We start from the raw sequence: 23,956 nt of genomic DNA, 5'->3' as shown, positions 1-23,956 counted from the left end.
TATGAACGAGGGGGCTGCAGCACATCAGCTGTGAGACTTTGGGTTTTGTATCTGGCAAAGACCCCACTGTTGTCAGTATGTAACCGTGTCTCCAGCTTTAACACTCTCCCAGAATAGTGTTCTCCCACCAGGTTATAGAGCCTAAGCCAAGGGATTTAAAGAGCAGCAAGTGATAGGGGACAAGTGTGAAGGCTTAGTTTACTTGGTTTAGCACAGACCTTTAATTTTAGCCACCACAAATATAATAAGGCCTTTTCTTTATTTATCTATGCAGCCATGGGGCAGAAAGGGCAGAGGAGCTTAAAAGACTTATTCATGCAAACAGGGCTGCTGTGCTAAGTCCACTATTTACACACTGCGAATGTATTTCATTCACATTAATGAAATGTGGAGGGAAATGGATGCAAATCATGTGTATCCATCTCCACAGCAGTTCAGAGGCTGAAAGTGCAACCAGAGGCTGGCAATCTTTGTATTTTCCCTTCTGCAAAATGGAAAGCTGATCTATGCAGAAGGGCTGAAAGGGTTTTCTAAGCCATCCCAAAACAGAACAAAATTTGCTCATGTTCTGTGGCTCAGGGACTACTAAAATAATTCTCTAACATCTCTCTGCCTGTTCTATTTTAAGCAGAATAATTTCCCAGCTAAGGGAAAAATAGTTCAAGTTTGAGACATTATTAGCATTTTTCAAGAATTCCTCCTTCCAGCCTCTTGCTTGTGCCAGGCAAATTGGTTTTGCTGAACTTCAGCACAGTTTATGCAGAATATTTCAAGGTGTTCCTGGCAGACCTTTGGGCTGTAGATTGGTGAAACCTTGGTGTGAGCACAGAAAAAAGGCAAATATGTAAATCATCTTTGCAAGTTGCATCTCTGAAGTGGTTTAACTGTACCCATGCACCTTTCTCCTATTGATACCTGTAAGTCAGAAGCAAACTGGTTTAAGATAAGAACTGAAAAATCAAGGCCAATAGCTGTTTTCCTTCCAGAAACCTGTGGCAGGGCTGGGCGGGGGAGAAGAGTGCTGTGTGACAGGATGCCACCTATTCTCAAGAGGGGGTCCAGCAGCCAGAAGGGACATGGGGACCCTGTCTGCGGGTCATATCTGGCTGTCACCAGTCCCCTCCAGCAGCTGGCGGCAGCCAGCAAATGCTGCAGAAGCTGTGACAGCCATTCAGCTGCTCTTGCAGGTGCGTTTGGTGTTCCACATAGCCAGCGCCGGTCTGAGCAGAGGCCCAGAGCAAGGCATCCCCGCCATGCTCAGCCACCGGTGCTGGGGACACTTGAACCAGGACTCTGCACAGCATGTCAGATGCTGCCGTGAGAAGACAAAGCGGTAAAGGACCGTCACCTTTCCGGCCTCTGCACCCTGTCCAACAGCGGCACCCTTTTCCATCCAGCTCTGTCACAGCTAAAAATACACTATTAACAGCCTGCCAGTCCTACTGGGTGAGGATTCCTGAAATAACACCTTCTCCCACCCCTCCCTGCCTGGAGCAGGGTTATTTGCCAGCTCTACTCAACACAAGGACTAACCTGTACTATGGGAACACCTATTTAAAGAGATACTTTTTTAGCTATTCCTTTTCATAGCTGAAGTGCTTGGAGAGAAGCCAAGAGTGATTCTCAGGCATCTCTGAGCCGCAGGGTAATTTGTCTGTAGCAGAAGCACTGGGATGTGGGGGTCAGGGTGGCAGAGGACCAGTTTTATCTGGCTCACAGATTTACAGTCTCTCTTTCCAGGAATATGTTCAGAACTACTCTGATTCAAAAGATGAATTTCTTTTCTTGGCCATCCTTGTTTTCCAGCTGATTTTCTGATTTCTGTCCTGGCTTGAACATCTCAAAAAAAGGATACGTGCTGGGAAGTCACTGCTAGAAAGCTGCAGCCTTCCTTCTTGTCTCTTACGGATTATCAAGGCCGCTGAGAAAAGAACATGTGTTTTTCCTGCTGCATTATATATTTTGAATGTATGCTAAAAATGTTAGTATGTTATTGAAGGGATAGGAATTTTTCCTTCAGGTGTGATGCCTTTAGGCCATTTGTGCTTCACACACAATTGCAGGTAAGGACTTGTTACACTAGAAACATGCACTTAATGAAATGTTATTCTCCATCTTATTGTAGTCAATAAGAGAGCTCAGCAGCCACTCAGCTTTAATGTATCCTACTTTTTCCTCAAAAGCTTTGCCCTGGAGTCAGAGCTGCAGCAAGGCTGGGGCAGGTGGGACATCTGTCCTCTGAGGAAGGTCCTAAATGGGTGCAAACATGCCAGGATCCCGCCGGCCACTCTGGGCACCTGGGAAAGCAACCAGGAGATGTGCAGCAAGCAGGAGGTGACAGAAGCAATGGGAAGGAGCCAAAGAAGGAGGAAAGGGCACTGAAAAGCTCAAGGAATAAAACCTCTGGAAGTAGAAGGGGATGGTGGGGGCAAGGTGCCAGATTTCACCCTCTCTCTGGTGCACCCTCTGCAGCATGATTTCACTTGTGGCCTGGTCCTTGCTAAAGCTGTACAGACCCAGTGCAGCAAGGAGGCTCCCTGGGAGGTCGTGGGTCCCCCTGGGTGAACTCTGGCAGCAGAACATGCACGGAAGGGCAGAGGGCCTGTGGGTGCCAGGCGTGGTGCCTCTTGCCCAGGGGTCTGGCACCCCAGCAGTGAGCCATACCTCCCAGACACAGCCCTGGGGGAATACAGTCAGTCCCTGTGGCCCAGGGGGTTCGTGGCCCTGCTTCACAGCAGGAAAGACTAGTGGCACAAGCCCTTGTGCTTGGAGAATCCTCTTACTCCTCTCAACAGCTTTGCAGAAGTTGGTTATAAGCTGGCTGCTCTGCTCTGCTCAGGTAATACCCTGACGGGGTGTCCGCCTCAGGGGTACCAGGGCCCTTTTGGAAACTTTGGCTTTCCTTTCTGGCTAGCTTTATCATTAGTTGTGGTGCGGCTGTTTCATTCTTATTGCATATTATTGGTTAAAATATTCCCATACTAGCTCATCTTTACCTTGAAGCCTCAGAGAGCCAGCAGGCTGAGTTCTCCTGAAGGTATTGATCAATACCCACAGATAACGGCTGGAGTTTTGTAGTATAACTTGAATCAGCATCAGGTTTCATTTTGGTTTCTCGGTTTAGATTTAACTTTAGGCAATTTGACAACATTAAGGTAGCAAAGGGCACATTCCCAGATAGCTGCGCTCCACACGTAAGCACAGGCTTTCTTGCTGGATGTTGGCAGGGTCGTATTGCATATCCACAGGCAACATCTTGGGGGACAGAGCACATTTGGGGCTTCAGAGCTGATTAAAAAATTTCCGTGTGCAAGGAGGTTGTGTCCATATGGATCTGCAGAAGGGAAGGATTTTGGGGGGATCACTGGGTTGAGCTGATTGTTCCTGAACCACGTTGTGTGCCACAGAGCTCATTGACTTGGCTGGAGGTAAGTGTCCTCTGCTCCCACAGCTGTCCTCATCACCTTGCAGAACCATGCCCGTATTTTGACTCCTGAATGTGTGGCCTCAGCATGGCCGGGCGCTGGTCCCAGCCTCTCCAGCAAGCAGAGCGTGTTGTTCCGCCTGTCTGCTCGCAGCTTTCGCCTTTCTTCTGTCCTCCTGCTATTCTATCGCTACCATAAAATGCAGTTCTGACCTTTTTTGTCCTCTGCAAGCTATTCATTTAAAATACAAATGCTGTCCTCAAACAGCAATCATTAATATGAGGCAGCAAATTCTTTTCTTTGTTCTTTACTGTTGATTTCCCCCCATTGGGAAACTGGGTGGCAGGAGAACTGCATAGCTGCAGGAGCAGCTTGCTAATTGCATACTTTCAAATACTAATTTGTATGGGTTTGTTTGGTTATAAAAGGGAAGAGAAACAAGCCAGGGGGTGATAAAAAAATGTCAAGGTTATAAACCCCACGGAAGCTCTCTGGCTTGGAATTTTTATTAATTATTTAAATGTAAATTGCTGGCCCATGGCTGCACATCCGTGCCCCCCGCTGAGTGCCAGGTAAAGCAGTGCAATTCGCCCTGCAGACCTTCCGTGCGGCACTCAAGCTGAGATGCTGAGCTCTGCCCTCAGCTGCCCAGGAGCAAGGCCAGTGAGACGCCAGCCAGGCTGCTGTTGCCATTGCGGGCAAAACAAAACTTATGGATATTGAGCTCTTTCAAGTGTTCAAGCCCTTGGGTACCAGCTCCAGATAGGTTATTAGGGATGTTTTTTTAAGCAGTTGTCTTTTTTGCTCACTTCCAGGTTTTTTGCCATAACTGATGTTTTCCTATAGGTACTTCTTCGCCACTGAACAATGTCTGCCACTTTCTCTTTTGAAAAGGGTATTTTCCGATGCTGTCTTCTGAGAAGTTCACAATGCCCATGCATGGTACTCATGCATAGTGGGGGCATTTCTGCCTACAGCAATCAGCTCTGTCCTATTTGGACATTCTTATCACTTCATCTCCTTCCCTGTCTCTGTTTCTTGCAGTCACAGGTTTGGAGAAGTGCCCTGGCACCCTGACACCCAGCAAAAGCAGAGCACTGACAAATCTGATTGCCTTCCATGACAAAGTAACCTGCTTGGCTGATGTGGGGCGAGTGGTGGGCATTGTCTAACTGCACTTCTCCAAGGCTTTTGATACAGTTTCCCATATCCTTTTCCTAGAGAAACGGATGCGTTACAGTCTAGGCAAGTGGTCTGTGTGGTGGGTGGGAACGGGTGGACAGGCTGTACCCAGAGGGTGGTGGTAAATAGCTCCTTTTCAAACTGGCAACTTGTCACAAGCGGGGTCCCCCAGGGATCGATATTGGGCCCAACACTGTTTAATAACTTCATAAGTGATCTGGATGATGGGATCAAGTGTACCCTAATGAAGTTTGCTGATTATGCCAAACTGAGTGGGGAAATGGGCACTTCAGAAGGGAGAGCCACCATGCAGGAAGACCTGGGTAGGCTGGGAGAGTGGGCTAACAAGAACCTTATGAAGTTCAACAAGGGCAAGTGTAGGGTCTTACACCTGGGAAAACATAATCCAGGATTGCAGCACAGGCTGCATTCTAGCCAGTTGGGGAGCAGCTCTGTGGAAAGGGATCTGAGTGTCCTGGTGGACAGGAAGCTCAATATGAGTGAACGGTGTGCTGTTGCAGCAAAGAAAGCCAACAGGATGCCGGGTTGTATCAACAAGGGCATCACCAGCAGAGATAAAGTACTCATTATCCCACTCTACTTAGCACTTGTTAGGCCACACCCAGAATACTGTGTTTAGTTTTGGTCCTCACTACACAAGATGTGGACAGGCTGGAGAGGGTCCAGAGAAGGGTCACAAAGATGATCACAGGACTGGGAAGCCTGCCATATGAGGAAAGGCTGAGAGAACTGGGTTTGTTCAGCTGTTAGAAAAGAAGGCTTAGGGGAGACCTTACCACCATGTTCCAGTATTTAAAGGGTGGTTACAAAGAAGATGGAGGCTCCCTTTTTGCAAGGAGTCACATGGAGAAGATGAGGGGTAATGGGTACAAGTTACTCCTGGGGTATTGCGACTGGACGCAAGAGGAAAATTTTTCACAATGAGAAGCAGTCAGCCATTGGAATAATGTCCCCAAGGAAGTGGTGGATTCCCCAACATTGGAAACTTTTAAGATTCAGCTGGACAAGGTGCTGGGCCATCTTGTCTAGATTGTGCTTTTGCCAAGATAGGTTGGACCAGATGATCCTTGAGGTCCCTTCCAACCTGGTATTCTATGATTCTATGATCCCATGCTCACCCTCAGTGCCAGCGCTGCTCTTGCACCCAAGGACCGTGGCTGCCAGCAGCCCCTGCTGCCTGCAGGGATCTCCCCCAGCAGGGCTGCTGCCTGCGCAAGGGTGCCTTGAAATGTGTGCCAAGCCACTGTGAATGTGGCAGATAACCAGCTCTAAGGACCTGCTGTAGTGATCCCACATGAAGAATGTGACAGCGGCCAGTGCCAGGAAGAACCTTCCCAGGGCAGCGAGCATTGAAGGGATGGGTGCTGCACGGGGATCTGCAATTCACCGTTGTCCTGGTCAGAGCTTCCACCGTATCAGCAGCTAAAGATACCAGAGGGCTCCAAGGCTGTGAATGTGAGGGAGGCAAAGTCAAGGAAAAGTTTTATTAACGGTGTTATTTTGTGTCTGTTTGCATGGGAAAGGTAGCTATCTCTGTTTGTTCACTCTCTTGTTGTTACATAACGTGATACAGAGTCAAAATAGATTTTATTGTGTACCACTTGCATTAAAAAAAAATACTTTCCCAGTATATACCACAATAGGCCACTGTTGTTATTTCACTCTCTGCTTAATAAAGTAATCATGGTTGAATGACAGCATCAAGGGGAAAAAGCATGCATAGGCACCAGCTCTTTTAAAAATAACTTATATTTTATTTCATTTATGGGGAAAGGTCAGAGTCATTGGCCAAGTCACACAGTTTGAGTGGGTTTACAGTGGAAAGCACCGTAACCACAGGACTGCAGCGACAAAACCAATATCTAATTATAACACATTAAAATGTTGTGTTAGCTGGGAACTGATACCTGAAGGTTGTTTCTCAGTTCATAATGGCCAGCGCAGTGGATCCCTTGACAGGAATATTTGGTTTTTTTGAGGTATGTGATGCTTAATATAATTGACCAATTAATTTCCTTAACTGGAAGAGAAAGGATGAGTCAGTAACCTTTATGGCTTGTTATTATTAAAATAGTGTTTATTCAGGGAGCAGCAAGGAGAGAATTGTAGTGGAGGTCAGTGCTCATCAGCTTGTGAATTACTGAGATAAACCCACCGGGGCGCAGTGAGTAAGACCCGTAGCACCTCTGGTTTGCAATAGGTGACCCTTGATGGTTCTCACACCTCCATGCTCTCTGTGAGGGATCCCCCCTGCCCCAAGCCTGTGGTAGGCTCCAAATCCACACTTTACCTTTTTGTCATGGCTTTCATGTACTCTGGAAAACAGAAGGCAGGTGGATTTAAAAACCATAGAGTCTGAAGTGCCTTACTACCATACATTACTGGTTCTTAGCAGGCTTATTTCATGGCAGCTAAGCTGCCTGGGTGCTAGCACACGTGCTCCCCAGGACCTGGGGTTCCTGTAGCCACAAGGTGGGCTCTGCCTCTGCCCCTGTGGTGTCTGCTGCTTGATGGTGGCTGGCTGGTGGAGGGGATGGGCTGTCCAACCTTCTGCAAAATCTGTGTCAGAATTGCGGCAAGTGAGAGTTGTGGTGGTCTCACCATGAAAGAGCTGCTGGTCATGAAAGCCCAGCCCTGCTCCACTCCTGGGTGATGCCAGGGAAGGAAAACAAAATCTTCCAAGCAAGACAAGAGGGGATAGTGTGTCTTCCCCAAGTCCTGGTCTCCCTGGAGCCCTCAGACCCTGCAGTCCTTGGGGTAAAAACTCTTTGGGCAGCATCTAGTATAACCGAGTACCAGCCTCCACCAACAAGCTGTGTGCAATTGCTGCACCAACTAGGGAGAGGGAATTAGGAAGACTATAGCCCTGTTACTCCCCAGTCTTCTTCCACGGATGTATCTCCATGGACTACAGATAATTCAAATGAAAACGTTTCTTCAGTACAATGAAGAAACATTCAGAAGGTTTCAGAAACTATACCAAAATCATGGTAACACTCACAGTCCTTTATCAGCAAAGCAACAGGCTCTCTTCATTGCAGTTCAGTCAGAAAAAAACATCCTTAACATAACATGAATGCAGAATTCTTGCTTCACCAGGTGAGGGAAACTCAGGGATTAGCCATGTAGGTTTATTTTTCAGGATGTTTTGCATAAGCTGTCCCCCAGAATATGCCATGCTGCTAACTTACACTACAGGAAAAATAACAGGGCAGAAATTGTAGCATAAAGCAAGAAGTTATCTCAGTTGTGGATTCAAGCTTGAAGCTGGCATCCGGCTGGCAGAGACTGGATGACTATTAAATATGTCAACAACCCCAGATAAATGCCAGCCTTGTGAACAGGAACTCCTGATGGTATTTTCTCTTGTACTGTTCCTATTTTAGTAATATTTGTTTTCTCTCTATTTTGGATTTTATATGGGGGGGGAGGGAAGACTCTGCACAGCTAATAAAAACAGAGTCCTGGAAGGAGAAGAATGAGGATGCCAGATGGTCACTCCTCCTTTGCTCCTAGCTAATATAACTGCTGCATGTTTGATTTCTTTCCAAATCACAGAGGGTTTAAATGACAGGTATGGTATGTCCTCGGTGTATGTCATCATCTGCCAGGTATTCAAGAATTTCTAAGGACTTAAGCTTGCCTGCTGTTTGAATACAGGATGAGCAGCAATCCCTATTCTCTGGCATGTGTAGGGCTTCCCTGAGGGTGGAAAGGGAGACTGGAATTTAAAGTGATTCTCATTTATTTAGTATTTCCCTGTACAAAAGCCGGGAGTTTTCCAAAGCTGACTGGAGTGCAGTCATTTGTGGAGAACAACCTGTGGCTGCTACCTGGGTTATGTCGGCATGTAACAATACCTGTCTGCCTCATGAATGTCAGACAAAGCTGTCATAAATCTTCAAGCCCAGCAGTAAAATTAATGGGAATTGCAGAGAGCAGGACCCTGTCAGCTTCATAATAGGTCTGTGGGTGGAAAAAAAATTCCCATGCTTTCCTTCGGGCATTAGGCAACCCAGCTACTGATGCTCAGTGGCCATTATCCAATTATAAGTGCTTTTTTGCTCAGAAGAATTTGGTCGTTATCGCTTTCAATGTGTCAAAGTTAACTAGTCACCAGTGTGGAGCGCAGGCAAGGGAGCAGACCCCATTGCAGTCTGTGGCAGAAGTCCCCTGGGCCATCTCCTCCCCTCACCCTCGAAGCTCTTTCCCATATCACTTGTATTTTGTCATTTGTAATATTGCTTTGTCATTTCAGAGGTGACTAGGGCGCAGCGAGGCCAGCCTCTTCCCTCTTCTGCCCCGTCCAGCTGATCGGTATCAGCCCGGGTGGGACGTCCTGTTTACGTCCCAGACCAGGACTGGAAGTGCTGGCCCATTCCACCGTCCCAGTCCCCGGTCCCCGGAGCGCTGCCACAGGGCGTCGGGCTCCTCAGAGCGCCAAGGCCGGGCTGTTTGTCTGTGCTGCATTGAATTGTATTTACAGCACCTTTCAGGGTTTCTGTCGGTCACCCGCTGCGACCAGAGAAATATTTTTTCCCCCTCTGCTGCATAACTTGGCTTCTGTTTTCTTGTTGTTGTTTTTTCCCTCCTGCCTTTGTAGCTGTTGGCTGCAGCCAGGGCCAAGTCACGGGGCAGGATGTGCTGCTTCTCTGGAGGTACAGACATGTGAATAAATTACACAGTTTTCAGGAACTTTTCTGGGCCCTGGAAGGTGATCATCTCTACAGCCAAGCTGTTAGCATAGCTCCTGGCACAGCTCTGGCCTGCACCACTTCATCCCTTCCCAACCCCCTGGCCCAGGGGCTGCCGAGGGCCAGGGTCCTTCCCAAAATGTCTGTTTCAGAGATGTTTTGTGGCTGCAGAGCAGCTCTGGGCATGCTTAGTTTGCACATGGAGCTCCATGTGAATGCTTTCAAATTCCTTAGGTGGCTGCCAGCTGAGTGCATTGCAGTGACCAGGCTCGGGCTCCCTCAAATTGGCCTCCATGTTCCCATCACCCCAGTGGCTCTGGGAGCCTTTTTGAGGACCTGCTTTGCAGGTCAAGAGACGACCCCCTATTGCAGCTCTTCAGGAGAAGGGGCTGGTCAGGTCCAGGCAGCCACGCTGAGCAAGGGGTGATGATAGCGATGCCTTAGGTTTCCTTGTCTCCTACTGCTGGGGTCCCTTGTCCCTGTGTTTGTCTGCAGCTGCAGATGAATACTGCCAACATCCCTGCTTGGATAACGTCCCTACCCCTGCACAAGGTGGGTTTAATCCCTTGGTCTTCTGCCAAGAGAATCTTGGTGATGCACTTCAAGCTACAAAAGCACCTGTGCATCTTCTTGCCCCCTGACCTGCGCCTGCAGGGCAGTTAGGCAGCTGTAATGGCCCCCAGGGCCTGGGCTTCTGGGTCTTTTCTGCAACCCTGGGGGGATCAGGGGATCCTTGCCCAAATGCCACCTGCCACCTGCACCTCACATTAGGTGGGACGAGTCTCCAGTCCTTGTTTGTGTACCTGAAATACTGTTTCCTTATCTCCTGCAGGTGTTACTCAGATAAAGCCCAAGCAGAGATGACGCAGCAGATTTGACCACCTGGAGGCTGCACAAATGCTCAAGGTCCAGAAGCAAGCTGCACCTGATGCAGGAGAGAAGAACCAGCTCCTGTGAAGATCAGAAGACAGACAGCAACTGTGTTTTTTTACGGCTATACATTTTAAGGTTAGAGTGTTAGAAATATCCCCTACCAAACCAGGTAGGGATGATGTTTGTGAATCAGGTGAAGGAAATGCAGTGATGAATGTTCTTTACTCCAGGTTAATGCCAGCCTAATGGACAGTTGCTTGGTTTTGATCTGGTTTTTGATCAGTGTGTGTCCTGAGCCTGGAGCTGGACTGTGTTTTGCACCTGCCGAAAGGGGTACATATCCATGTTCACAGCAAGTCAGTTCAGGGAAACTTCACTCATGTTGGGTTTAGGAACAATTTTATTCTTCTCAGCAATTTTCATACAGATCCAAGGGCCTTTGGCAGCCCTGTTTTCCAGATGACTTAAAATCCAGGTCCTGTGTTCAATAAGTACATATGACTTCTATGTATAAGGCTGAGAGAAGAGGTCAAAGACAGAAATGCTGGCAGCGTGAGCAACCTGCCCAGTCAGATATGTGAGCAGGGAAAATGCCATTTGGGAGATGAAGCAGTGAGCAGTCCCGTAGGGATGCACATGCACACCCCTGGATCCACACCTACACCTCCCAGATCTCTTAGCAGCCTGATAAACTTCTTTTACGCATCTTCTACTGCTGAGAAAGTGACCAGGTAGAGCTTAGAGATGCCTTGAACCGTAGATCACATTGCAATCAACAGGACTTGGGGACAACAAAATCTTCCCTGGCCTATGTGCATCAGTGGGGCTTAAGTGTATCCATGAGCACATCACACCTGTGAGCACATCACACCTGTGAGCACATCTTACCCATGAGCACACCACACCGATCAACACATCATGTCTGTGAGCAGCCCAGAATTATTTTTGCTCCAAAGAAGCCACCGGGGTAATGGAAGAGTGAGGAAAGGGACATGGCCTGGAGCTGGGCGGGGGACATAGAGCGGTTCTCCCAATGCCTGCTGCAGCATGTTGGCCTCTTGGCCATGCTAACATTTTCAATATACCAAAACATTTCCCATATATAGTATATTTCCCAGCCTGTGAGCCTTGCCGAGGGCTCATTGCCTTCCCTTGAAGCAATAAAAGGCATTTGTGATGTTTCTGTGCTGAACTGTGGGAAAAGACCAGCAAGAAGCTGTGACCCCTGGGCAAGGGCATGCTTTGGAAACACCGTCATCAAAAAATCAACACATCAGCCCAGTAGGCCCACAGGCAGCCGATCTCCTCCTGCCTTATCAGAGAGAAGGCTCCTCTGGATGCTGGGGCAGCAGCCACTGGACATTTTTGGGATGTTTATTCTATCCACTGTTGATACTGAAGTCAATACCATAACTAAAAACAAAGATTTGAAAAAAAAATACACTGCAGCTATTTGTTCCTGAGTTGTTATGTTTACCCATACCAGCCTGGCTTCCATTTAGGCAGGCTAGTAGTACCAGATGTTCAGTCATTTTCAGCAACATGGTCATATCCCAGAAGATTCAGCCTGCCGGAGCAACTATATTAAACATGCCTGTAATTTTCCACTGCATGGAAGATCACGTTCCTCTGGGGCAAGTGATGGCTGACTGGATGGGCCCCACGCATGTGCAACTGGCACAGTCCTGAGCCCTTCCCGACTCTCGTGGTGGCAGGAGGGGACACAGTTTCTGCAGCTCGCTGGGGCTTGATCTGGGAGGTTGCAAGGACAGAGTAGGTCCCCATCATCATCAGTTCCTGGGAGGTGATGGGACAAGTTGTCGGGGTCCATGGGTTGCCCGGTCGCCCTATGGCCAGCTGCTGCTGCAGGGAAAGATGCGGCTGGGGCTGCAGGCAGGTTTTCCCCTACCCTTCCTTGCACTCGCAGCTGGTAGGCATGGATGGTGTCTGTTAAGGTGGTCCAAAGAGAAAATGCTCTTTAACAGAATAAAAGCAGATGTTTCACCTGAACACCTCTGTCCCATCACTTTGTGCTTCCTGCTAAATGAGTGGGTAGAGGTATTCAGCCCACAGGCTCTGCAGAGCCTGGGAGCGCTCACCCCATTTGCAGATGTTTACGAACAAGCAATTGAGTGTGTAAGGTGCCCTCCCGAGGGAGAATGTGCCACACCTCTGAGTATAGCCTCCTCCAAGACCTGGCTTCAGATTAGTGAGAACTGATGGGCAGATCTGTGTGGCTGTCCTGCTTTCTTCCACAAGTAGCAGTGGTGGCAGAGGACAGTGGAGAAAGCTTCACTTGCACAGCAGCACATGAATTTAGCTCAGTGCCTGGTCCTGACAACCCTCATGGCACAGTATTTGGGCTCAGAGAGATGCACGGTGGAAGCAGGGACTGAAAACTTGTTGTTGGGGCTGGGTGTTCCCCTTCTCTGTGCTGTAGCATCTGCTATGGATCATATGCAGACACACTGGATGGGCTGTATTTGTGATGTGTGCTTTTGGTCTGTGATGTGTTGGCAGCTGGCTCTAACCACCCGCTTTACCTCCTCCAGCCCAAGTGCGTGTCATCAGCCGTGTCACTCCTGCAATGCTGACACACAACCAGGAGCATGGGGGCTCTGGCAGGCAGCCCTAGCCCCTATCACTGACCCTTGGCCACTGCTTACATCTAGCCTCCTGCACTGGAAATAGGGATGGCTGAAGACTCCACCATGCGTCCTTCAGTGGCAGGGAGGTACTTGCTCTTTAGGTGCAGGTGAGGCATGAGGACAGCACAGGGATGCTCTGGGCAGAGCTGCTGCAGCTCCTGGTGCTGCTGCCACCACTTTGGTCCCCAAAAACCCGGCACCCGCCTCTGCTTTCCTCATGCCAGAGCAACAAGGTCCAGAGAGGGGCAGCTTGGCCTCTGGTGAAGTTGCCAGCCTTGCCTCCATCAGAAACTCTTGTATGTGAGGCCAGAGGGGTATTTCTGGAAGAAAACACCCTTTCACGGATGCTGCTGCCAACTCTGATTATGACTGGGTTGGTTTTCCTGCTGCTGACTTTTGTCACACAGCGCGACTGGTCAAGGCATTGCTACTCCTGGAGTTGTCAAGCAATAAATCTACTCTTCAGGTGGGTAGGGAAAGATATCTTATTCTTATACATGTAACAGATGGGATTAAACAGAAAAACCAGGCAGGCTGCTTCCATGAACTCAATTGCAAAGATTTACTGTCCAAACAAGCTTTCCTCTCTGAGAAGGGCTTGGCTGGCCATCTTGTCACTGTGAGGTGACCTCATATGGATGGAGGGATATGCAGCTTGCCCGCTCACGGTAAAGGGACATTTCTCCTTCCAGCCAAAATCCCCTCACAGAAATCTTTCATGGGCAGATTTGTCCTGTGGAAGTTAATCCTTTTCCTTCATAAGACCATCAATGACCAGACCCAAGGCTAGGGCTGGGGTCAGACAAGGTTCCATAAGCAGCGTCTGCCACTGCTGGAGCCATCCCAGTTCCCTGCAGTGCTCAAGCTGGCTGGGACTGTGGGCCTCTCCACTCACACCCTCCGGCTTTCATGATGCCACATTAACCAACTAGCCATTGCAAATGCAGTTTTAATTACACTAAAATAAAATTAAGCTAAAAATATGTCAAGCAGGTAAAACTGCAAAGTTTTAATCAAAATGGAGATACTGGAGGCGCTTAGTCTCCAAGTGTCGCCACAGGAGTCGTCTTTCCCTGCCCTCTCCTCCAGCCACCAGCGAGATGGGTGCTGCTGCAGTGTGGTCACTGATTAACTGCCCACCTGGGGAGGTGCTGCCCATGTTGTGCTATGCCTTGACCCCCTGGCTGCTCATTTCTGATGCTTGACTTCACTCTGCTGTGTTTTTATAGACCTTTTGCCACAACACTCATTTCCCACAGCCTTTTTTTTTTCCTTTACAGTTTCAAATGTAGGGAGTGAGCCTGATTTCTGCCATTGCTGGCTTGCTTTATGGGTAACTTCTCTGCGTCTCAGCCATCAGGCCTGTGTGGATGCAGGAACTGGCCGGCTTTGAAAATATTTAGGTACAATTCCCCTTCTTATGAGAAAAGCTTATAAGCCTCCCAAAATAGAGTTGAAATGGGATTTCTGTGAGCCATCCATGCTACCTGGCTTTTTACCATATGGTGAATATTATGTTCCAGAGAGGAAAATATCCCCCATGGCAGCTTCTTCCTATCCAGCTCCATCTTCACTGTGCTCTCTAGTGCTGGCACAAACATTACTTTGCCAGTGGCATAAGCAGTAACAGGAGATGAAGATGTTGAAATCATATTATATTTATTATATTACATACATGAGATACAAAAACAAATTACCAAAATAGTATCATTTTTTTTTGTGAGTCCACAGGACGGGACCTTGAAAGAAAAATACATACGTAAAGCAGATTGGTAGACTCGTGACTTTTCTGGTGTTGCATGTCTTCATTCTCTTTCCCCTCATACTTATGAACAAAATACTCTATGCAATGTGGTTTAAAGATGCTTAACAGAAAAGATATATTTTAGTGCTGAAAACTGTAGTAAACTGTGCTATATTCCATACTGGTGTTAATGAGGAAGTATAATGGCCATATATATTGCAAACAGTAACACAGAAAAAGAAAAAGTTCAGTTTTAAATACTAACATAAAATTAAAATAAACTCCAGGCCCACCATGAATCACTGGGTTGTGATATGCGAATGTGAGTCCTTTTCATTCTCCACATCCACTCCTTTACCTGCAGGCAGAGTTTTTCTCTTCTGGTAATTGCATTTTTTGTCTCAAAGTCTCTTCTTCTCACGCTGCTTGTGAAGTCTTGCTGGAGTCCTGCCCACGGGGTCCAAGTGCTGGTCTGAAGCTGAGACTTCAGTGCAAATACTTTATCTTTCAGATTGTATCCTCAGATACTCTGAGTGGCCAGTGCCAGGCTGGCCGTTCCCTTTATACCGTTAACACCGTTCAACTGGGAGGGTCTTCAGGAGTGCTTCTGTTTCAGGGAGTTTTTTTCATGTGCCACCTTCAAGCTCTTCTCTCCCAACACAATTAGACTTCCCGCACCGTGAAGAGGCAGGTAGTAAAGTGCTTTATACAATGAAATATTTACACTAGGGCTAGGTTTGTTTTTTAACACTTCAAGGGCAAAAGCTCAGAGACACTGCACCCTCCAGAGCCGGCTCTTCTCTGTGGGCATGCGGTGGGTAGAGAGCTGGCCTCTGCCTTGTGCCACACTTGTGCCAAGGCAGAGGGATTCGGTTCACTCCAGCAGCTCCATCCTCACCAGCACTGGCAGAGAATGTAGCTCCCCGAAACCTTCCGTGGGTCCACCAGGTTAAAAGCACCTGGTGCCCGATTCTCTTTGACAGGTGCTGTGTCCTAACCTGAGGGGGTGTTTCTAAAGAGCGGTCATCGCTGCCATGCTGCTGTCAGTGCCTGCCTGCCTCTGCAGCCGTCACCTTCCCCACAGCGTCCTCTGGGAGCCTCTGGAAGTCACCCAGGATCTGCACCAGCAGCTGTGTTTTGCTTTTCACCTCTAGCTCGTGGGCACGCTTTCCCTCTCTAGGGTGGCAATTTAGTCTGGGGTGATCAGTGGCTTCATAGGAGTTGCTCCAACATTGCACTGGAGCGAGACAAGCATCCGCCCTTCCTTTTGTTTCCCTCAACATAACAATGAGCTGGGCTCAGGCGAGCCCCTGGCAAGGAAGCTACAGGCGAGTGAATGAACATTGGCCAGGAAGGGTTAAATTAGACAGCGCCTACAACTCTGAATGCCTCGCTACATGTTTTGGCACTATTTTCTTACATTCCAGTTTTCATCCTAGAGGTCTTCTCTCTGTGAAGGCTGTTGCATTTGATGCATAAAGAAATGCCCTAGGCAGTTGTGCACCTCTAGTTGCAGTCTCTTTTCAAAATCTCCAGGACCTTTCTTCCGAGAGCTGACTTCCACTGATGGACAAAACTTTTCATGTTGACAATGAGTCTGCCAGTTTGGACATCCTCGTGTCCTGCCACGAGGTATTCCAAGCCTGCAAACCAGCAAAGTGGTCAGGGACTGCACAGCACTATGCTTAAAAGGCCTATTGACACTGCAAAGTCAGCCTGGATATCTAATCCCATGCAAAATGCACTTATATGAAGAAATACTTATACATACTGATTCTCTCATATATCTGTGTATCTATACCTCTATCTATATCTATGGAAAAATGACCCCTGTGGCGCTTATGTTGGTGAGATGCAGTATACAAACTTTGATTTTGTTAACTTCAGAATATAAATGGAAGCTGAATTCTGATAGCTGCACTACAAGCTTTCGTACCTCATTTCGGAACTGCTACCACCTTCATTTGGCAGCCACGTACCTCACCCCTCCCTGAATATTCGTGGGCCTGGAGATCGGTCGGTTCAGCACATCCCAGCAGTGACAGCACAGGATGGCCCAGTGCTGGTGTCTTGCTCCAAATGGCGGCGCCCTGTTGCAGGCAACGGCACGCTAGACCCTGCCGAGAAGCAATACTAGATTTGCCAGCGCAAACACCCTAGAAGAGCCTGAGAGGGGTGGAAGCCACACTGAAAGTAGCTGCATTAACTTCTGCCTCTCCCAGATGTTTTAGAGCAGCATGTGGCAAAGCCCTCTCTGGTGTTCAGAAGGCGCCAGAAAGGGCGGAAGGGCAGCCCCATAGCGTCCCGCTGCACAGGTTGCCCCAGGCATCCAGGTCCATTCCTGGCTTTTGGGGCACAACTCAAAGAGCGCTTGGAGCCAGGCAATAACTGCTAAGCTGAATTAGCTAAAGAAACACTGCCACAGATCCCAACAGCCTAAATGGGTCACAAACGTGCCATAAACCAGGATAACCAGGAGGATAATTCCTCCTGTGGCAGGAGGAGCTCCCTGCCAGGGCCAGCATCCTGCTGCAGCACACGTGGGGTACAGCAAGCATGAGACCCCTCCCCGTACCTCCTCTTCCTTGCACTGGTCTGGGGAGCACCACATGGAGGTACAAACTAGCTTGGGAGAGATGGGTCTCCCTCAGTGCTCTTGGCCGCCCTGCTCTGCCCTGGCCACAGCGGGGGGTCTGCTCATGTTTTCTTGGTTTTTCATTTTGTAGTTCAGAATAAAGGGAGAGTGTCCCCTAGTTAAAGGTCAAGCATGTTTTTCTTTAATTCAATACAATTTGTTATCTACTTTATCTGTGGTTTTGGGCACACACATTATCTCTTCTGCCAAGTAAACACAGGATATGTGTATGGCAGTATCACCCTTTGCAAGACATTCATTTTGGCCATGTCAAGCCTGCTGTTATAAACATCACTCTTCAAGGGCTCCTAAATCTACCTCCCCTGAAAGAGAAAAGTGGCATGCACCCTCAGAAAGCAAGCGAATATTGCTGTAGTTGCTGATCCAGTAGGGATTTCTAGATTTTCAACCAGATGTTTACAGAAGTGTAAAAATGAATCAAACGACTGAGATGCTGCAAGCCAGCACTTCAGGCTGTGAGTTTTGCCCTGCGTTGCTGGCAGGCAGCTCTCTTCTTATTTGTGTCTGTGGTTGGAAGAGCCAAGGAGAAGCAGGGCTCCCTTTCCCTTGCGTTCAGCTGAGACTTTTAAACCTTTCATCCCAGTGTCCCCCCAGAAGTCCAACCTGCCTCTGTGGGTGTGTGCACAGGGGAAGGTGTGCAAGGGTAGTGAATATCCTCTCATAGGAACTTAAGCACATTTATCATCTGCAAATGGCCCATGCAGATTTGATAAATGCTTGGAGCTTCCATCATAGCTATATGTCAGGAAATTGTTTTATGTGAGCTTGGCTTTTTATCCAGCTGTTGTTGGTTTATTCATTCAGAGGTCATAAGCTCTTTTTCTGAGAGAGGGATAAATCTGCTAATATAGTATTGCTGACCATCCAGAAATTAATGTGGTAGCTAAAGAAAATAATGAAATTTTAAAAAATATTTGGGATCCTTTTTTTCCCACTTTGAAATGGTTGAATCTTAAAAATGCACTCTGTTGATGTTTTCAAGTTTCTTGTTAGGACCAAACTTCACAACTTCTTTCCAACATGAAAGCTGAGATTAATTTATGTATTCATGGGACTCTGGCAGCTGCATTTCAAGAAAACACCAAGCTTTGCAGTGTAATCATGAGAGCTTGCAAGGGGTAACACCCAATGTGTCAGATGCCTGGATTGTCCCTAAAGGCAATTGTACCTATCATGCCCTGCATGATCAGTGTCTGGCAGCTTCTGTGTCATTCCTCCATGTTCATATTAAAGCTTTCTTGCTTGTGTTTGCATTGCAGATGTAAAAATAAAACACTTGTATCTATTTAATTACAGATTTATAGGGTTTTACCAATATCCAAAGTCTTACTGTGCTTAAATAGCAGAGTCCTGCCTAACGCTGCTGATTCATCTGACCCTTGCACCTGACAAAACTTCCTGACTACAGCTGTGCTATCACAGCAGCTTGCCTTCAAAGCTGAAGACGGTCACTCTGGTGGAGATGAAAGAAGACTGCAAACACCTCATCAATGAATAACCTTTCTGTGTGATCCAGCTTTGCAGACAGCCCTTTCCCCGCCAAAGGAAGTTCCTAGTGCTACACATGTAAGGGACATCTCAGCACTGAAGTTGACATTTTGATCAGGGATTTCCAAGTGATGTGTGCGCGTTATGGAAAAAAAAAACCCTTTCTCTGAATTAGTTGGTAACTGTTGGTTTATCTCAGAGTTGTAAAGAAAGGTGTGTCAGCTGGAGCTTAGTTTTGCTCTATTGAAGGAAACCCTAAGTCTGCATCTCCTCGTCCATACCAGAGACTACATGGACAGGTTTAACCACCACTGGTTATCCTCCATTTCAGTGAAAGAGGATGAGGAAAAACCTGTGAAGCCAAAGCTGCCCTCTCACTGCATAAGAGAATCTCTTCCAAATCTTGTAGATGCAAATTAGTGTTACTTCCAAGGAGCCATCTTCCCCTGAGTTTAGATTAGAACTTCAGTACAATGTCATGACTCAAATTAGATTTAAACGTGTTTTTATGGATTCAAATTAGCATTAGTTTTGAAAATGTATGTCATATAGTCATGGCGTGGTATGTACCTCCCTCCCTCTGGGAACAGACTGAGACTGGTAAAGCTGTAAGACTGTTACTATGCTTCATAAAGATAAATGTGTGTTTGAAAGTCTATAGAATGAATAAAGTTTTTCTCTACAAAATTCAAATTTGATGGACATTGCTGTTGGAATCCAAATGACGTAACAGCCAATAATTTAATGAACATTGGGCTGCAATCTCAGCTCATTGGCATGAAGGGACAGAGGGATGGGAATGAAATCTCTGTAAACGTGGTGGGGGTAAACTGCTCAGGGCGTCAAACCTACCAGGATTGAGGATGGGACAAGTGCAGCCTCTGTTAGTCCAGGATTCAGGGTAGAGCGTCCTCTTGCCCCGGAGGATCTTCAGCTTTGTAGATTTCAAGACTTTCTTGATCTTCACATTGACTTCTGCATGGGAGCCTTTGTCATGTGCTGACAAGACCTTTGCCTTGATCACTGTGAAGACACGAATTCAAAACCAGGAATATATAAACTGTTTACAGTACTCTTTTTTTTTATTTGGTCTAATGCAGGTGTCTGGGTGAAGCAGTGAGGACAATTCATTACAGTGGAGTTAGTCCGATGCTCCTTGCTGTGGAGCCTGGGGTCAGCAAAGCCACTCGGGGAGCACATACATCCCCATTCCCGTGGGCAGGAATGCTGCTGGCTGGTTTGGCCATGACCCCTGGACCTGCCACGCAGGCTGTGGGAGATGTCCAGTGGCCTGATTTTCAAAACCTGTGAGGGTCCCATTTTCTCCCAGAGCTCAGCAAAGACTTTGGCTTCCTTAGTGCTTTTGGAAATCAAGTGGAAATCCTTACTTTTAGGGATGGACCTGGAGACTTTACCAGCCTCAGCCCTGGTAGGCCAGGCAGCAGGCAGGAGCATGAGGGGCTGCTCCCAGCCTACCCTGGTGAGCACTCCTGCTGCTGGTCCTCCTGCTTTGCAGAATTGCCAAATCCAAATGCAGTGGCAGAGACTGAGATGTTGGTGAGGACTGAGGCAAGTCGTGGAGTATTTTGAGCTCACAGATACCCACAAGCACTCCACTGCTGCCTAGTATCCCACCTGCTGAGCTCCTCTGAGGTGGAGGCTCAGGGCTTGGGTCCCACATGTGAGCTTCCTCCCAACTGCGCTGATGCCTACACTGGTAGGTATCACCATATGGTGGTGCTTTATTCAGTGCTGCACATTAGGAAGCTCAGCAAAACCTCTCCTCCTACAGCATGGCCTCGTGAAGCTTGTGATGAGCACCATACTTCATCTGTCTCTCCAGTTTAGCTGACACCTTTGCATGCTGAGTGATGAAAGGGTGGGAAGCCTGAGTGCACTTTAGATAAGATTTATTAACTTGGGGGTTTTGTGACTTTTTTTTTTCTTTTCTTATCTTTTGCAAGATTAAACACGGGCACTATCGCGGCCAGGAGCAAAGCAAAACAGAATCAGATTTTTTCCTAATATCGCTAAGCCAGTGCTACATTTCAACAACTGGCGGCCCCTTGAACTCCGCTTTGTGGGTTGCTCTGCAGCCTGCAGAGGTAGGGGTTATCTCTCTGTGCATTTTCAACTTCGGTGTGAGACGAAACAGGTGCAGGAGACCCCTGTGAATACTGTGAAGGAAGGGAGTGCTACACAGAACATTCCTTGCTCTGCTGTGGTATGAAGGAGGCGGTTCACTGGCACACACCGGAAAGGTCTTGGGAAACAATGTGCCTCCTCTCATTCATTTAAATCCAACAGACACAAAGACAATATATATAACCCCATTGCAACAGCTGAGCTTTGTTGACGGGGGAAGCTCACAGTAGCTGCCAGAGCCATCTTCTCTATATAGTGGCTTGTGTGATGATCACTGTCCCTCCTTACATTCAGTGTAATTCAGATTTAGTGATTTCTAGACTGTTCTTGGGACACCTGGTCTACAGACGGAGTTTTAGTGACCCCTTTTTGGTAACAGTGCTTTCCAGTCTGCTCGGACCTAGACAACCTCTTAGGGACCCTTTCAGCTCTTGTCCTCCAGTGATTTTGGCACTGGCATATTTTGGTAGCAAGAAAGGTGGGTAACAGAGCAAGATGCGTGACCCACCTTGACTTAGCACCATGGTATGGAAAGGTCAAAGATCTGCCCCCAGACTAAGTACCCCATGGGTTTTCAGGGACAGAGCGATGTGCACAGCAGCATCTCTCATGCTTTATACCCTTGCACCGCCTCGCAGCATCTCCCTTTACACGACTGCCACCTCACCCGAAACTCACCATAGGTGTATTTCATCCCGCAGAAGACCTTGGGACTCCCTAGAACTTGCTCTTTACATTCGCATTTACCTGGGGAAAGAGAAGGAAGCAAACAGCTGCGGATTGTACTTAAAACTTGGGAGCCCTTGTGGGCAGAAACTGGGGCCTGCCAGAGGTTTCCACATGGTCCACAACCCCCCGTGCAAAAAAAGCCCTGTTTTCAGATCCAGGCTGAATACACAATCTTAGTCCAAGGGCAATTATTCCTTGTTTACAATATGAAGAGAAGGGAAACAAAGGCCTTATTATTTTGCCTCGGGATGCAAATAACACGCATGTCTTTCCCTGCGGTATTTTCCACACCATAATGTACCAGACAAAATTTTAAAAGGAAATGTTGCAGAGGTTAAGGCAGATTAATGACTTCCGTGATCTTAGAACAAAGAATAACATGATATACTTATTTATGTTTAAAATGAAGTTGCCCAGACGAATGATGGAGCTTTCCCCTCAATTAACTCAATTATTGTATCTTTGAGATTTTATCATGCTGCCTTCTGAAAATGGAGGAAATGACGCTTGCCTGCTTGCATACAACGATTGCAAGGGAGGATGGCTTGACACTGTGCCGTGGGGACAAACTGCCTCACAGCAACCTCACGCAGCACCCGCCTCCTCCAGACTGGGGGGGAAATAACTTTTCCAGCTGAAACCATAGCTTAAATGTTAGGCAATTTTGAATTGCATCGTAAGCTGCAGCTGGTGCCAAAATTGTGGGCATCAGGGAAATAAATTCTTATTTGGAAATTTCCAATTCCCTGGTTATAAAGTGGCAAAACCCATCCTCTAATTAATGTTACTGGTTTGTCCAACATGTAGTCATTCTAGTGGATACAAAGACACATTTAAAACATGATGGACAAAGTAAAGAGAGTGTTCAGCCTTGAAATTCAGAGCTGGGGCTGCAAATTCAGGGAGGCAACTCTTGCCTTACCAACAGCTAAATACTGGGTGCAGGCTTTCAGCATGGAGCATCTGCCTAAAGGGTCTGCACATCCTCATGTTTATGGGACAAGCAGTAAAGCCCCTCCAGCTCATGGAGGGGAAGGAGGCGGTCACACAGGACATTAATGGGGTAATGTCCATTCCCTCCTGCAACTCCCAGGGCACTAGCTACAAGCCAGTGCAGAGGACTGTATCTGCGCTGGCTGCTGGCAGGAGGGATGGGACAAGGAAACATGCATGAAGCCACCGTCCTACCAGAGTGCCGGAGCGCCGAGAAGCCCTGCTCGTCCTCCCAGCCCCAGGCAGGCTCACTTTCATTAAGCACCACCTGGAAAGGAGGTGCTTCGTGGTGCCAGGTCACATCTGAGCTGTTAGGGAGAAAGGGAGATGGTTAGCCTTCCTCCTGGAGCTGGTGAAAAGCAGGGCCACTACCAACCTGTCCTCTGGGTGCAATGTGACTGCATGACTTGGTGGTGTTAAATGCAAGGGCCAATTTTGCAAAGTGAACAGGTTGAGTGTTGTCACAGTGGGTCATGAATCCATTTTGGGTTAAAAATGTGTTATAGGGATTTATATGCTATAAATATCCCCAATGTGGTAAAAAAAAAAGCAATATGTAAGATCTGAAGAGTGGGCTATTATTAAAATGTGCTGTCTTCTACAAGTCAGACCTGACTCTAAGTCCAGCGCAATCAATGCAAGCTGAGTTGCACCTGAACGATATTAACCCTTTGATTTCCTCTCACTCAGATCACCGCAAGGCTCACATTTTGTTCATGGAGAGGAAGCAATGGTGAAGGCTGTGGAGAATGCCCCATGCATTAACACCAGCACCGAGAGCCAATAATCCAACCTTGCCAGTGCCCTGCCCATGGTGTGCCAGGCACCCAGGTGAAATGCAGTCTCAGCTCCCACTCCATTCCCAATTCCTGACCATACCAAACCCAAATATCTTATATCATGGATATTTTTCAGACTGTGTGCCATGCATAAATTGTGTTGGAGCAGTGCCTTCCCTGGGGTGCAGACTGCAGGGAGATTACTGAGGCTGGGGGGGGTGGGTGGCCGGGACCCCCAACTCACCTGCTGCTGTGGCAGTCACCAGTGTGGGGGTCACAGCTGCGGGCGCAGTCGCAGGGGCGGCAGCCGTAGGCACCAAAGCCCCAATAGCCAGGGAGGCAGTGGTCGCAGCGGGGCCCTGCCACGCCGGGCTTGCAGGGGCAGTCGCCGGTGCTGGGGTCGCAGAAGGTGCGGGGGCCCAGAGGGAGCATGGCCGATCCCAGGGGGTGGCAGGAGCAGGCTGTGGAGGACACCATCAGGGAAGAGAGAGCGTCTGTGAATGCAAAAACTCTGCGGGACAAAGGCGCAGGAGATGTCTGCGAAACTGCTGCTCGGCCTGGGGACAATGATGTTTCTGG

At 48.0% G+C, this 23,956-nt stretch overlaps 1 protein-coding gene across 2 annotated transcripts in view; it reads right to left on the bottom strand.

The window, feature by feature from the left end:
- Window positions 1-14,479: 14,479 nt before the first annotated feature.
- The window catches only part of NTN4 (netrin 4), a 50,859-nt gene continuing 41,382 nt past the window's right edge, over window positions 14,480-23,956 (bottom strand). For both annotated transcript variants that reach the window (XM_075080542.1, XM_075080550.1), the window contains exons 6-10: window positions 23,622-23,838; window positions 22,794-22,906; window positions 21,555-21,623; window positions 19,584-19,754; window positions 14,480-16,230 (exon numbers count right to left, since the gene is read on the bottom strand). In XM_075080542.1, coding sequence (XP_074936643.1) covers window positions 16,094-16,230; window positions 19,584-19,754; window positions 21,555-21,623; window positions 22,794-22,906; window positions 23,622-23,838 — 707 coding nt within the window. In that variant the 3' untranslated portion in view covers window positions 14,480-16,093. The remainder of the gene's footprint in view (window positions 16,231-19,583; window positions 19,755-21,554; window positions 21,624-22,793; window positions 22,907-23,621; window positions 23,839-23,956) is intronic.

Source organism: Phalacrocorax aristotelis, chromosome 1 (assembly GCF_949628215.1).
Source record: "Phalacrocorax aristotelis chromosome 1, bGulAri2.1, whole genome shotgun sequence".
In the NCBI taxonomy this organism is placed as follows: Eukaryota; Metazoa; Chordata; class Aves; order Suliformes; family Phalacrocoracidae; genus Phalacrocorax; species Phalacrocorax aristotelis.
Note: the sequence above shows the minus strand (reverse complement) of the source record. Positions and strands in the feature narration are given on the sequence as shown.